This window comes from Pelodiscus sinensis, chromosome 11, assembly GCF_052426305.1.
Source record: "Pelodiscus sinensis isolate ZL-2025 chromosome 11, ASM5242630v1, whole genome shotgun sequence".
In the NCBI taxonomy this organism is placed as follows: Eukaryota; Metazoa; Chordata; order Testudines; family Trionychidae; genus Pelodiscus; species Pelodiscus sinensis.
Window position 1 is genome coordinate 45,268,666 of NC_143062.1, and position 15,280 is coordinate 45,283,945.

The 15,280-nt window shown below is 45.9% G+C and overlaps 1 protein-coding gene across 3 annotated transcripts in view; it reads right to left on the bottom strand.

Moving 5' to 3' along the window:
- The window catches only part of LOC102446585 (monocarboxylate transporter 2-like), a 95,380-nt gene that overhangs the window by 55,412 nt on the left and 24,688 nt on the right, over nt 1-15,280 (bottom strand). The window contains exons 1-2 of one of the 3 annotated variants that reach the window (XM_075938554.2): nt 14,734-14,893; nt 11,435-11,693 (exon numbers count right to left, since the gene is read on the bottom strand). The exons of 1 other annotated variant lie outside the window; for it this stretch is intronic. In XM_075938554.2, coding sequence (XP_075794669.2) covers nt 11,435-11,651 — 217 coding nt within the window. In that variant the 5' untranslated portion in view covers nt 11,652-11,693; nt 14,734-14,893. Of the gene's footprint in view, nt 1-6,648; nt 6,725-11,434; nt 11,694-14,733; nt 14,894-15,280 lie in introns of those variants that run through there. One more of the 3 variants, XM_075938555.2, reaches the window with a different exon arrangement.

The following is a 15,280-nucleotide window of genomic DNA, read 5'->3' on the forward strand; positions in this document are numbered from 1 at the left end:
AGCTCCCATCCAGAACACACCACACGATCCATCGTCTATAGCCAAGCCCTTCGATACAACCGCATCTGCTCTAATCCCACTGACAGAGACCAGAAGCTTCAGGATCTCTACCAAGCATTTATAAACCTCAACTACCCACCCGGAGAAATAAAAAAGCAAATTGAAAGAGCCAGACGAATACCTAGAAACCATCTACTTCAAGACAGACCCAAGAAAACCAACAATAGAACACCACTTGTCATCACCTACAACCCCCAACTTAAACCTGTCCAACACATTATCAATAAACTACGCCTATACTGGAACAGGATACCATACTCCAAGAGGCTCTGAGAGACAGACCCATAGTCTCCTATAGACAACCACCTACCCTCAAGATGATTCTTACCAACAACCACAGGACATACCACACTAATACCAACCCTGGTACCTTCCCTTGCAACAAACCCCGTTGCCAGCTTTGTCCACATATTCATTCTGCTGATACCATTATTGGACCTAACCAAGTGAGTTATAAGATCAAGAACACATATTCCTGCGCATCCAGAAATATAATTTATGCTATCATGTGCCGAAAGTGTCCGTCTGCTATGTACATTGGACAAACATCTCAGACACTTCGCCAAAGGATTAATGCCCACAAAACAGATATCAGACAAGATCACAAAGAAAAAACAGTTTCTTGCCATTTTAACCAGAAAGGACACTCTCTCAATGACTTAACCACCTGCATTCTGCCTCAAAGACCTTTTACATCTGCACTTGAAAGGGAATCATCTGAACTGTCATTCATGTTAAAATTCGAAACTCTCCGAGAAGGAATGAACAAACACTCAAACTATCTTACCCATTACCAAGATAGCGTCCCCAATTATCACCTCTAATACCATTAGCTCACAAACATCCCACTCTCCCCACCTCTAATATCATCAATTCACAGACACTTACCTTCCTTCCTTTCCCCCCCCTGCATCCCTCTCCTGTTCTGAAATGTGATTTGTCCTTTTCATATGTGTTCATTTTTTTAATGGTATCCTTTGGTATATATGGTTGTGACTACTTTCTTCCACTATTTGATCTGAGGAAGTGGGTCTGGCCCACGAAAGCTCATCACCTAATAAACCATCTTGTTAGTCTTTAAAGTGCTACATTGTCCTGCATTTTGCATCAAAATCAGAGATATAGATCCAGCAGGGTGTGACTTTAAAATGAACAGGTTACATGAGGTATTTTGTCCAAAGCATCTTCAAGTTATGCATATTTGTATTGATAAGACAATTGCATACAGCATGGATGTGGGGACAATCACAGGTATTTCTTAACTTTACTACGGCTTGATGACACTGTCGCGCATGGTCTTCTCATGTCAAGGATGGACAGTGAAATGTAGACAGAACTTATATAAGGTGAGTACATACTGCTTAGGAAAATGTTCTCGGAAACCCAGCTATGTCTCCGCTACAAAGTTAATTCGAACTAACAGCCGTTAGTTCGAATTAACTTTCATAGTGTCTATACATACAAACCGCTAGTTCGAACTTAATTCGAACTAGCGGAGTGCTTAATTCAAACTAGGTAAACTTCATTCTACGAGGACTAACGCCTAGTTCGAATTAAGTAGTTCGAATTAAGGGCTGTGTAGCCACTTAATTCGAACTAGTTGGAGGCTAGCCCTACCCAGCTTGCCCTGGTGGCCACTCTGGGCCAAACCAGGGAAACTTTTCTGCCCCTCTCCCAGTCCCGGAGCCCTTAAAGGGGCACGGTCTGGCTACAGTGCTTGTGCCAGTTGCAAGCCTGCCAGCACCCAGACAGCAGACGCTGCACCTGGCATGACATGAGCCAGCCACCCGAAGTCATCCAGCCCTCCGCCTCTTCCCAGGACCAGCTGGCGGCTCCCAGGAGCCTGCCCAGGGCCGCAAGAGGCGGGCGCCCGCCTGGTCTAGTGCGGAGATCGTGGACCTCATCGAGGTTTGGGGGGAGGCCTCCAACATCCACGACCTCCGCACTAGGCACAGGAAAGTGGCCATCTAGGGCAGGAGAGCTGCCAGCCTGGCCACCAAAGGCCACATGCGAACCCAGGAGCAGGTTTGCATGAAAATCAAGTTGGTCCAGTGAAACCCCCGACCCTAAGCCCTGAGCTTAGAACATAAGAACATAAGAACGGCCGTACTGGGTCAGACCAAAGGTCCATCTAGCCCAGTAGCCTGTCTGCCAACAGCGGCCCACACCAGATACCACGGAGGGGATGGACCGAAGACAATGACCAAGCTATTTGTCTCATGCCATCCATCTCCAGCCTTCCACAAACAGAGGCCAGGGACATCATTCCTACCCCTTGGCTAATAGCACTCCATGGACCCAACCTCCATGAATTTATCTAACTTCTCTTTAAGCTAGCCTTCTCTCTAGTTCTAGCCTTCACAGCCTCTTGTAGCAAGGAGTTCCACAGATTGGCTATGTGCTGTGTGAAGAAGAACTTTCTTTTATTAGTTTTAAACCTGCTGTCCATTCATTTCATTAGGGCTGTGTCCAGACTCAGGGGTTTTTTCGGGAAAAGTAGCCTTTTTCCGAAAAAACTTCCCCTGCGTCCAGACTCAAGCCGCGTTCTTTCGAAATTAAATCGAAAGAACGCGGCTTTTCTTTCGATGGCGGTAAACCTCATTTCACGAGGAAGAACGCCTTCTTTCGAAAGTTTCTCTTTCGAAAGAAGGCGTTCTTCAATGTAAATAGGGCTTCTTCGAAAGAGAGCATCCAGACTCACTGGATGCTTTCTTTCGAAAAAGCAAGCCGCTTTTTCGAAAGTTCAACGTGCAGTCTAGACGCTCTCTTTCGAAAGAGGCTTGCAGTCTAGACATAGCCTTGGTGTCCTCTAGTCCTTCTATTATGGGAACTAATGAAGAACTTTTCTTTATTCACCCTCTCCACACCACTCATGATTTTATAGACCTCTATCATATCCCCACTCAGTCTCCTCTTTTCTAAGCTGTAAAGTCCCAGTCACTTTAGCCTCTCTTTATATGGGAACTGTTCCAAACCCCTAATCATTGTAGTTGCCCTTTTCTGAACCCTTTCCAAGACCAAAATACCTTTTTTGAGGTAAGGAGACCATATCTGTACACAGTACTGAAGATATGGTGTACCATAGTTTTATACTTCCCCTCCTCCTTCTTCCCCTGGCTTCCCCTTTCCAGCTCCCTCCTCCCAGGTTTCCACCTCCCCTCTCCCACCTCCTTTTCCCAGTCTCCCCAGAGGTTAATCCCTCTCCTACCCCCCCCCCCATTTGTTAAATAAAGAGAGTTTCTATTTTTGAACACACGTTTCCTTTATTTTTTACATCAGGAAGGGGGGCTAGGGAGGGGTAAGTGGAAGGAGGTGAGGGAGGAATGGGGCACGAGCCCCCAATGGGGAGGACTGGGGTGGCTCTGCGGGCTCCTCGGGGTGAAAGCTCTCCTGCAGGGCCTCCTGGATCCTGACAGCTCCCTGATTGACCCCCCTCCCCCCGGATGGCAGCCTGCGGCAAGGGCAGCCAGGCTGATGGCCATGTGCTGTGATGTGCCGAGTACAGGCACTCAGGGCACTCCAAGACAGGACTGCTTTGCTGTCCCTCATCGAGGTAGACAAGCAAGCGGGGAACCCTGAGAACTGTCTGTCCGCATTGGGGGTCGGGTCCCTTTAAGCACAGCCCTCGGCTAGCCTGAGGCAGCAGCTCCACACTCTTAAGTCCTAACCTGATGCCCTGCCGGCACTGGTTCCAGCCAACCTTAACTTCGGTTCAGGGTCCACTCAATGTGTACATGCTATTTCAAATTAGCAAAATGCTAATTCGAATTAGTTATTAGGTCTAGATGCACTAATTCAAATTAGCTTAGTTCAAATTAACTAATTCGAATTAAGTTAGTTTGAATTAGTGCTGTAGTGTAGACATACCCCCCGTTATCAGGGATCCACAGCAAAGCTGCAAGGGCATATGGTAAGAGATCCTGGGTCCCATTCTGTTCGATATCTTCATCAACTATTTAGATAATGGCATAAAAAGCGCACTTATAAAGTTTGCAGAAGACAGGCTGGGAGGGCTGAAAGTGCTTTGGAGGACAGGATTAAAATTCAAAATGATCTGGACAAACTGGAGAAAGGGTCTGATGGAAACAGGAAGAAATTCAATAAGGACAAGTGCAAAGTACTCTACCTAGGTTGGAACAATCAGTTGCACACATACAAAATGGGAAATGACCAGTGGAAAGGAATCTACAGAAAGGGATCTGGGGTTCTATAGTGTCACACTGCTACAAAAATGCAGGCAAATATCATTCTGGGGATTGAATTAGCAGGAGCATTGTAAGCAAAACATACAAAGCAATAATTCAATTCCACTCCGAGTGGATAAGGCCTCACCTAGAGTATTGTGTCAAGTTCTGGGTGCCAGATTTCAGGACAAATTGAAGAAAGTCCAAAGGAGAGCAAAAAAAGGTGATCAAAGGTCTAGAAAGTATGACCTATGAGTAAGGCTCTACTTAATTTGAAATACTGAAGAAATTGCAGATCCTGCATTATTAGGCTTTTACCACAATTTTGATTTCAATTAGCTTATTTTGCACAATCCAGTTTTTGCATACTTTTTTCTCCATGGCTACGTCTACACTGGCACCCTTTTCCGGAAATGCTTAAAACAGAACAGTTTTCCGTTATAATTATTTCCAGAAAAAGCACGTCTACATTGGCAGGATGCTTTTCTGGAAAAGCACTTTTTCCGGAAAAGCGTCCATGGCCAATCTAGACGCGCTTTTCCGGAAAAAAGCCCCGATTGTCATTTTCGCGATCGGGGCTTTTTTGCAGAAAAGACTACTGTGCTGTCTACACTGGCCCTTTTCCGGAACAGTTTTTCCGGAAAAGGACTTTTGCCCAAATGGGAGCAGCATAGTTTTTCTGGAAAAACACTGAAAATTTTACAGTAGATCATCATTGCTTTTCTGGAAAAGCAAGTGGCCAGTGTAGACAGCTGGCAAGTTATTCCGGAAAAGCGGCTGCTTTTCTGGAATAAGTGGCCTAGTGTAGACACAGCCCATGAGTATAGAACCCCATTTATCCAAGCTGATAGTGGCTGGGGCTCAGGCTGCCACCCCAAGCATTAGTGACTGTCATATAGTTGCAGAAAAATGCCTGGTTATGAAAAAAAAAAAAAAAAAAAAAAAAAAGCAGGCCTAACATAATATTTGAGTGTTTATAATGTTCCAGCCAATGTTTCTTAAACAAACAGGTCTTCTTTCGCTTTTCCAAATTATCACAATTAATAAAAGTCCATTATTACTTTTCCACAGTTTTCCATGTCTTGCCTGCAACTCAGCCACAATTGTTTGACAATCATCCTGCAATTCAAGTAGGGCCTTATCTATGCAGAAAGACTGTTAGAATTGTTAGGGAGTAGCCGAATTAGTCTTTACAGGATAAACTTGAACAACAAATGGTCTGGTAGCACTTTGTGTTTGTGAGGTATGGAAAAGGGAAGCCTGAGGGGGAACATGATAACACTTTTAAGCTTACTGGTCCATAGTTTCCTGGGTTGTCCTTATTTCCCTTTTTATAGAAGGGCATTATATTTGCCTTTTCCAGTCTTCTGGAATCTCTCCCATCTTCCATGACATATCAAAAATAATATTCTCTCAAAGCTGACAGGGATCCCAGCTTTCAAGCAGCATAATTAATTTATAACATCTATTTTTGACTTACAAACGGGGCTGTCCTTAAAGCATTTAAAAAGCAAGTAGTCCTGAAACACCTTACAGACTAACAAAAAATGTAGATGGTTTCATCATGAGCTTTCGTGGGTACAACCCACTTCTTCATGAAAGCTCATGATACCCTTTAAATTTTTTGTTAGTCTGTAAGGTGTGCAGGACCATTCGTTGTTTTTTAATTTTTTTCAGTAACAGACTAACACAGCTAAAACCCCTAAAGCACTTATCAGCATCAAAACAGGTAAACCAAGGAGCAAACTAGTTGCTTTATTTTCCAACGTTCATTTGCGTTCGCTTTTTTAGGCCTCGTCTACCCCTAAAACATAGGTTGACCTAGCGCAGGGGACCTAAATCCAAGCCTAAACTATGCTTCTGTTGATGTGGCTCCCACCTCTCCAGGGGGAAGATTAACTACGCCCATTGAAAAGATCTTTTCTTCATGATAGCCGGTGTCTACACGACAATGACACAGCTACAGTGTCCACTGTGTTGACAAGGCTTTAGACAATGTAACATTCTACATCATCAAAATCCAAATAGCCAGTTAATAAGGATGAAATTCACCATTGTGCAGAGAGTCTGCATGAAGTTTACGTGCCACTTCAGATACATTTAACCCCAAAAGGGGACTCGAGTGGTATTGAAATGATGTACAGAACTTGTTCTGGACCTCTGCATGAAATGAATTTCACCCTGACTGCAGCCCAGTCTAACAAGACTGCCATTAGAGACTTGTTTTAACCTTTAAGATGCCTGATTACAGTGTCTGATGTATCAATGGTTCATAGTCAAGCTCAAAGGGCATAGCAAATGGGATCCCGCATAGATTTGTTAAGGGAGTGGGTCAATTCAACATCTTCATAAATGATTTGGATAATGACATAGAGAGTACACTTATAAAATTTGCAAATGGTACCAGGTTAGGAAGGGTTGAAAGTGCTTCAGAGACAGGATCAAAATTCAGAATGATCTTGACAAACTGGAGAAAGGATCTAAAATAAATAGGATGAAACTCAATAAGAACAAAAGCAAAGTTCCACATTTAGGAAGGAATAATCAATCAAAGTATAAAGGAGTACTGCAGAAAATGATCCAGAGGTTACAGAGGGTTACAAACTAAATATAAGTCAACAATTTAATACCGATGCAAAAATAAGCCAATATCATTCTGGGATTTGTTAGCAGGTTTTTTGTAAGCAAGACATGAGTACTTATTCTTCTGCTCTACTTTGTGCTGGTAAAACCTCAACTGGAGTATTGTACCAACCTCTAGACACCACACTTTGGGAAAGATGTGGACATACTGGAGAAATTTCAGAGGAGAACAACAAAAAATTATTAAAGGTCTAAAAAAAACTATGACTCACAAGGGAAGACTGTAAAAATTGGTTTTGTTTAATCTGGAGAAGAGATCACTGAGGAGGAGATATGATAACAGTCTTCAAGTACATAAAAGACTGTGATAAAAAGAAAGTGCTCTCTTCATCCACCAAGGACAGGACAAGAGTCAATGGCCTTAAATTGCAGCAAGGACAATTTAAGTTAGACATTAGACAAAATTTTCCAGTCAGGGTAATCAAACACTGTAATAAATTACATAGGGAGGCTGTGGACTTTCCATCAGTGGAGGTTTTTTAAGAACAGGTTAGACATACACCTGTCAGAAATGTGCTGGATAATACCTAGTGCTGTGTCCATGCAGGGGACTAGACCAGCGAGGTCCCTTCCTACCCTACATTTCTCTGATTCTGTGATTGTTTATCAATAGCCATGCAAAAGGGATTAAATGCACAGCCAATAAATGAGCTTCAGGGGTAGCAATGTAACCTCTCCACAAAAATTATATATCTCACCTGTGGGTTGGCGCTGATGGGCCTGCATGTTTCTGGATACTCCTCTGAGATAAGGAGAACCTACGTGCCCATGGAAAGAGATGCTCAGGTCCTTGCAGACACGGGTTTTATGGGACTGACCCCTGGAGTCCACTGAAAAACTCATATTGATTTCAATGGGCTTTTGAATTAAACACTAGGTCACCCATACCATCCATACAGCATTCAGCACAGGTATGCCTTTAACCTTCCCAGAGTGCATTAGACCATAAGGGAAGGAAACTGTTTCATCCTATTTCTTCTAGACCTTTTTTCCAGTTTGTCAAGATCATGCTGAATTTTAATCCTGTCTCTGAAGCACTTTCAACTAACTTGATACCATTTGCAAATTTTATAAGTGTATTCTCTATGCCATTATCCAAATCATTTATGAAGATGTTGAACTGACCCACGCCCTTAACAAATCTATGTGAGATCCCATTTGATATGCCCTTCAAGCTTGACTACGAACCACTGACACCATCAGACATAGTAATCAGGGTTCTCAGAGGCTAAAACAAGTCTCTAACAGCAGCCTTGTTAGACTGGGAGGCAGTCAGGGTGAAACTAGTTTCATTTTATTGTAAAGGAATGCAAAGGGATAGTCTATGGCTGTAAAAATGGGAGTAACTTGCTGTAATTCCAATTCAGGTTCAGTATTGACATTACTTTAACCAAAGACCACCCAGACAGCTTGTTACAATGGAAGTAGCAAAACGTAATAGCTGCCTAATAAGCTCTGTTTTATGAGGGTGACTAACTATTGCTATTTAGTAGCTACAGCCTGTCACCAACAACAATAAGCTACAATTCAAGGGACGGCTTCATTCACTGCTCTGTTCAGTGCTTGATTTTGGCTGAATACCGTAGCCAGTTATCAGGAAACTCTGCCAGCTTCTCCATAGAGTCTGTTCCAATGCCAGGGAAGCCAACGGGAAGAATCCTATTGATTTCCATGGGCATTAGGTCAAGGTCTTAGATATTTGGCAATGCTACTCCCAAAGACATTGCAGCGCACGTCTCCACTCGCCATGCTGGAGATCGACGCTCTGGTGTTCAATTTAGAAGGTCTAGTTTAGACCCATAAATTGAATGCGGAGGACAGCTCTTGCAGGCTCCTATACTCCTCACAGTCGCAAGGAGGAAGGGAAGCTGAAGGGAGTGTAACAATATGGCTTTTCTGTAGCCATGTTGGAAGGCCTGTGCTAGGCCTGAACCAAAACCGCCTTCTGCAGCCAGACTGAAGAGCAGCAGCCATTACTGTAAGGCCTGGAGTCACGTACTCACCGTTCCATCTACACTGTATTACAAAGTGTCACACCAGGTTGTGAGGAGGGGACTTTGCCCTGATAGCTCCCTCACTGTCACCAGATAAAGAAACAGATCTCAAGATATAAAGAAATTTGTGCGTAACACCATTTTGTCTGGCAAGAAACTGCTTATCAATAGAGGATGTTGTGGAATTCTTGTCCTATGAGCATTGTCACTACACTTTCCTATTGTTTGACTGTATGATATCTGTCTGGTTTGTAACTGTTTCTGTCTGTTGTATAATTAATTTTGCTAGGTGTAAATCAAGTAAGGTGGTGGGGTATGATTGGTTAGGTAATTTTGTTATGGTTGATTAGTAAAATTATACTAAAATAATTGGTTGCGGTCTAGCTAAGCAAGACCCAGGTTTCATTATAAAAACGGGTTCAAGAAGGAGAAGAGGGGAAAGATCATCAGGAGTAACAGAAGGAAGAAAAGGCTGGAAGAGGACCAGGAGGAGGGGGAAGACCTGGAAAAGAAGAACTCACCTCCGAGACACAGCCTAAGACCAGAGACACTGATATTGCCTGACCAACAAGGGAAGTCTGCCTGCCTTTATCAGGATTGGTGAGCATGACACTGTGTGCTTAGCAAGTGCATTCTGCTTGTTTGGGAATTGTCAGTAAATAGAGGATAAGGACATTACTGTGTGAGGCTCTTTCAAGTGGCTAACGATCCTGCCAACCCGCGGGTTATTACACTGAGCCCTAGGAATTGGGTAAGGGTGGGTGTGTAAATTCACAGGGTTGCACCTTGAACCCTAGAAACTGGGTAAAGGTGTGTGTCCCTACAGCGTGGAAGGGATAATAAAATTTGTGCGGGTAACAGGAGAGTTTGCATGCGTCAGCCTCCCGCTGAGTGGATGCCGCCAAGCTCGGCTTAAGGTAAGCTGACTCCAGCTACATATTTTAAGTTGACCTTCCAGATCTAGTATAGACCTGTCCTTAATGCCTTTGCTGTACAGGCCAAATTGCTTCATAGCTACCACCTTGATTGGGAGAAGTTACTGGTGAAGCCAAAGCAAGGGAAAACATTTCCAGCATGCTGTCAAAGCAGACATCTTATGCCCCCTTCACACTGATGTAGCTTGGGAAACAAAGTGGGGAAGACTTTCATTGGCTCCAACCAAGGGAGCTCAGGTGATACTTTATCAGAGGCACAGAGGGTTAAAGTCCAAATTCCTGCCAATAAAGGGCCTGATGTGATGTAAAATTTGTTCTGGGTAACTGAAGCTACACAAAACATGAGATCAAACAGGCTGTTCTGAATGTGTGCAGCAAGCCATCCTAATACCATTTATGCAGCAGATCAGGGGCAAAGGTGAACAACGGTGTACTGAAAAAGCGGACACCCAAAACATCACACACACAAGGGAAACCCTGCATGTTCCATCCTACTGAGTAGAAAATGTCAGTCTCCACCACTGATGAAACGAGATTTTACATCCCTAATCTTTTCTAGGACCAGGTTGAGTTCCACATCCCATGTCCCTCGACTCATTTGGATTATTTTCCAACACTGACTTCCCTGGGTTTTTCCCATTTCTTTCATTCTATCTGCACTTCTAGCATTACAGCCTCACTGCTTCTCATCCCTGCCTATTCAGCCCAAATCTCCCACAGCCTCATTCCCCTCTCACTACTTCAGTCAACCTAGGCTCAGTTACCACACACACACAAACCATGCTATTCCCATGCTCTCTCCTCCCTCAACCGCCCTGAGTCCTGTATATTGCCCATGTTCATAAAGGCAATTGGATGTGGTGGGGGAATATACTGAGGATGAGAATTCTGAATGCAAGCCAAGGGGGACAATAGGAGGATAACTGGCTGTGTGACTTACCTATGGATATTGATAGCTACCTATTTAACAAAACACTTGTAGCTGGGTAACAGTTAAGGTTGCTCAACTGCAAAATTGACAAAGATAATCCTGAAAGGCCAAGCAGATCAATAATCACCATAATTTCGCTCTTAGACATGCCACAACATTTAAAAAGTTTGGAACAAGACACAAGGCTTTATAAAAGGTTACGGGTAAAAAGCACCTACCTGACTTTGGAGGCAAAGTCCTATTTTCAAAAGGGACTGAATCACATCAGATCCCATTTGAAAGTGAATAGGATCTAGGCTCCAAAGTGCCCAACATTTCAAAGGTTATATAGGCACCTAAAGATTCAGAAAGGCACCTAGTAAGGTATTCCAAGCCATCTAAGTAGATTAGGTGCCTGATTTCCATCAGTCAGAGTTAAATGCTTAAATAGGTGTTTTTGTAAACCCACTAAGCACTTAGCTGCATCTTTAGGCACCTAAATACCTTTGACAATATGTCCCTAAATCACTTTTGACAATCACATTTTGAAATATTTACTTTAAGTGGCATGTTAAACATGATTTCGTTATCCAAGTACAGCTTTCTAAAGGACAACTGATCCTCCAACACACACAGTCTCAAATTAGTCAGGATCTACTCCCTTACTAGAAAAAAACAAAATCAACTGGGTATGTCTGATGTACTCACCTCCGCCATAGGTCGTGGCCAACATAATTGAAGACACCCATGCAATCTCACTGTAGGATGTGCCAAAGAAATCCTGGATTTCTTTGAAGAAGATAGCTATGGCTTTAGGGAAAGCATATGAAAATCCAATGGAAATGAATGCTCCGAATACTACTGCCCATCCCCATCCCCCATCAGGAGGGGTGTAGGCCAGGCCTGTGTTAGCTGGAGGCGGCATGGCCAGGTAAAATTAAAGCCCAGAAAGTTCTCCTCTGGAAGTCTGAAAAACAAAGTGCACACACGCAGTTAGTCCTTGGGCAAATTCTCCACAGCCAACTCTCGCTCTCTTGCTTGCTCACTTTCAGCGGTCAGGGTTTGGTGGAGGAGTAAGGTCACCAGCTCTGACTGAAGCTTTTCCAAGAGACTGTTTTCCCAACATGGACGTAATGTCATTTCCTTAAAATATCCTATTCAGGTCTCCAGGGTTGCGTTCAATAATCTCTGGGAGATTGATGCCGATTCCTGCAGACTCCAGGCCAATTCTGGAGGGTTGGCAACCCAATGGAGCAGAGTCAATAGACATTCAAACTTGGGATGCGAATGGGTAACTGGTTAACTCATTGCTGGGTAAGCATCACCCTTCCTGAATGGTTCACTGGCACGTGGGAGTAACCCCTGTTTGCTGCTCCAGCCCCACCAGGCCCACTGCACCACAGATCAGAGTGGGAGCCAGCAGCCCCGCATGGGGCCAGGAGCCTTACAGGGCCGGGAGCACCATAGGTGGGGGCTGCTCCAGCTGGACTGAAACGACCCCCCCCCAATCCGCTTAATCTTTTAAATGGTTAAAGCTAAAGTTTAACTAGTTAGCTGATTAAACGGGATTTTACACCCCTACTTCAAACACTGTTTTAGAACACACAGTGCCTAGATAAATCTCATTGTAGTTTGTGCGTCAGTGTAATGGGCAGCAGCTAATTCTAAATCTACTAACCCCCTGCTGTCCTCACTCAGCCTGGTTTACTCACTTTTCTATTCCAACGATGAGAGGCCAGGGATCTCCATAAGAAGTCTTTTGGGGTGGCTATTACTTAGTAAGTCTCCGATTTTGTCCTGGAGTCACAGAACTCATGGAATCCATGACTTCCAGTCACCTCGAGATGTTTTCCACATCAGCTGTAGGCAGCGTGGGTCACTGCAGCTGCCCCAGAGCTCCCAGCTGTGGGCCCAGTGCCTCTGCACTCTGCACTATGGGTGGCCCTCGGAGCCCAAAGGATGGGCACTGGATTCTGCTCCCGCTCTATTTTGTCACAGTTATTTTTAATAAAAGTCAGAGACAGGGACAGGCTTTGGTGAACTTTTGTTTACTACCCGTGGCCTCGCCGTGGTTTGTACTAAAAATACTCATGACAAAATTTTAACCTTATTTAAGAATTAATAGGCTAATTTTTAACCATTTCCACACCTCTTTGCAACTCTAGTAGCTTCTGTTGGCTCACTCTGGGATATAAATCCAGGAAAAAAGTTGTTCCATGTGTAACTTTCCACTCTTATGGAGATAACAGAATTGTCTCAGTGTCTCTTCTTCATACAGTTTTGTGTGTTTAAAGGAAAACTGCCCCCACCCCCTACACATAAGCAGGAAAGTGCTTGAAAATACAGCCAGGTGCACAAAGACAGTGTGACTACTACAGAACCATCAGTGGGAAAATTCACTCTCAACATATACATGCATGCTCAGGCGCACAGATTATATGTAGCGTATGTGCCTGCACATAGAATGAAGGACACTATTATGTGCCATGCACATTCCAAATGAATACAATCCACAGAGAATACACACGCATTCGACACATAGAACATACAACATGCCCATGCATATGTAGTATACATAGACAATATACATGGGAAACAGATATACATGTAAGGCATTGTGAACACACACGGATACACAGAAGCAGTACAAGAAGCATGCACATATAGCATGCAGACTATAAATGACGTACATGAGCACACAGCACACAGAGTACATTGGATACACTGGCTTAAAGCACGTGTCAGGGACAGCGCGGATACAAAATTTGTATCCCCATCTGCATCAGTATCCGCAAAAATTAACCACAGAAATCCGCATCAACATCCATGGACGCGAATATCTGCAGACAGAAAGAAGATAGCTACAAATTTGCAGGATTCTTGATACAAAAATGAGCCATGGATATCCGCCTCCAAATCCTTCAGTGCAGATACCCTCAAAAGCAAATATCCACATATTCGCAGGGCTCTGCTAACAGGACTCATGAGCATTTGGAATGGCAAAGATACATGGAGCACGCTGGTATCTAGAACACAAGACTGTACATTGGCTGCATAGGTGAGCAGCAGACACATTGGACTCCCACTTCTGGTGCTGAACACAGAGGGTGCACACACATATTCACACATATGGCACAGTGATAATGCAGGAAGGACACATACATGTGGCACACACACTTTACACACGAAACATGAGTGTGTGAAACTGCACAGTGTGTACATAAGTAGGCACATACATACCGTACACAGCTGTACATAAGGTGTGCACACTGGCACATGCATGCAGCACACAGGCAGCATAGGGTGCCCACACAAGCACGTGTAAGGTGCGTACACAAGCACATGTGCGTGGCACACGTGTCACACACAGGCAGGCACATGCATGCGGCACAGGGCAGCACAGGGCGCACACGCAGGCAGCACACGGAGACACAGGGCGCACATGTAGGCACATGCATGTGGCACACGGGGACACGGTGCACACGCAGGCACATGCACGCGGCACACGGGGACACGGTGCACAGGCAAGCACATGCACGCGGCACACGGGGACACGGTGCACACGCAGGCACATGCATGCGGCACTGGGCAGCACAGGGCGCACACGCAGGTGGCACACGGAGACACAGGGCGCACATGTAGGCACATGCATGTGGCACACGGGGACACGGTGCACACGCAGGCACATGCAGGCGGCACACGGGGACACGGTGCACACGCAGGCACATGCACGCGGCACACGGGGATACGGTGCACACGCAGGCACATGCACGCGGCACACGGGGATACGGTGCACACGCAGGCACATGCAGGCGGCACACGGGGATACGGTGCACACGCAGGCACATGCAGGCGGCACACGGGGGCACAGCGCACAGGCTGCGCCTGCAGGTCACCCCCCTCCCCCATGCACGTGGCCCCCACTCCACTACTTGCTCCCTAGCAAGTTCCCGGCCGCCCCCCGCTGGAAACACCCCGGGGGGGTCCTGCCCCGGGCGGCCACTCACCTGCGGGCGGAGCGCGGCCGGGCCCGGGCACTGCGCTGGTAGCAGCGGCGGGAAAGCGCCAGTTGGCGGAAAGTCTCAATGAGGCGCCCGCGCTGCCAAAGCCGGCGCGGGGGCGGGGCTGGGGGCAGGCTCCCTCCTCCCGCCCGCCCCGCACACGCGCTGCCCGGGGAAGTGTCCCCGTCCCACCCCGGCAAAGCCCTGAGCCTCTTGCACGCTCTGCCCGGGACCCTGGCTCCTCCTTTGCTCCCCTCAACGAAACCCTCGAGAGCGGGGCTTGGAGACTTCCCCCGAGGCTTCCACCCCTGGCAAGATGCCCCGCTGCTCTGCCAGGCATCGGCCCGGGGGTCTGCAGAGCCGGCTGCTGGGGGATCTAATGCACTGTGAAAAAGGAACCTCGGGTCGGTGTGAAAGGCCAGGCCCGCAGTGAAAGGGACGCGCACATCCCCTTCCTGCCCCGGGCGAGGTTTACAATTGTGAAGGGGGCGGGGGAGGGGAGCTCCGAGTTGCTGTGCCCCGCCCAGGCTTTTGGGTTCGTTTGTTGCTAGTT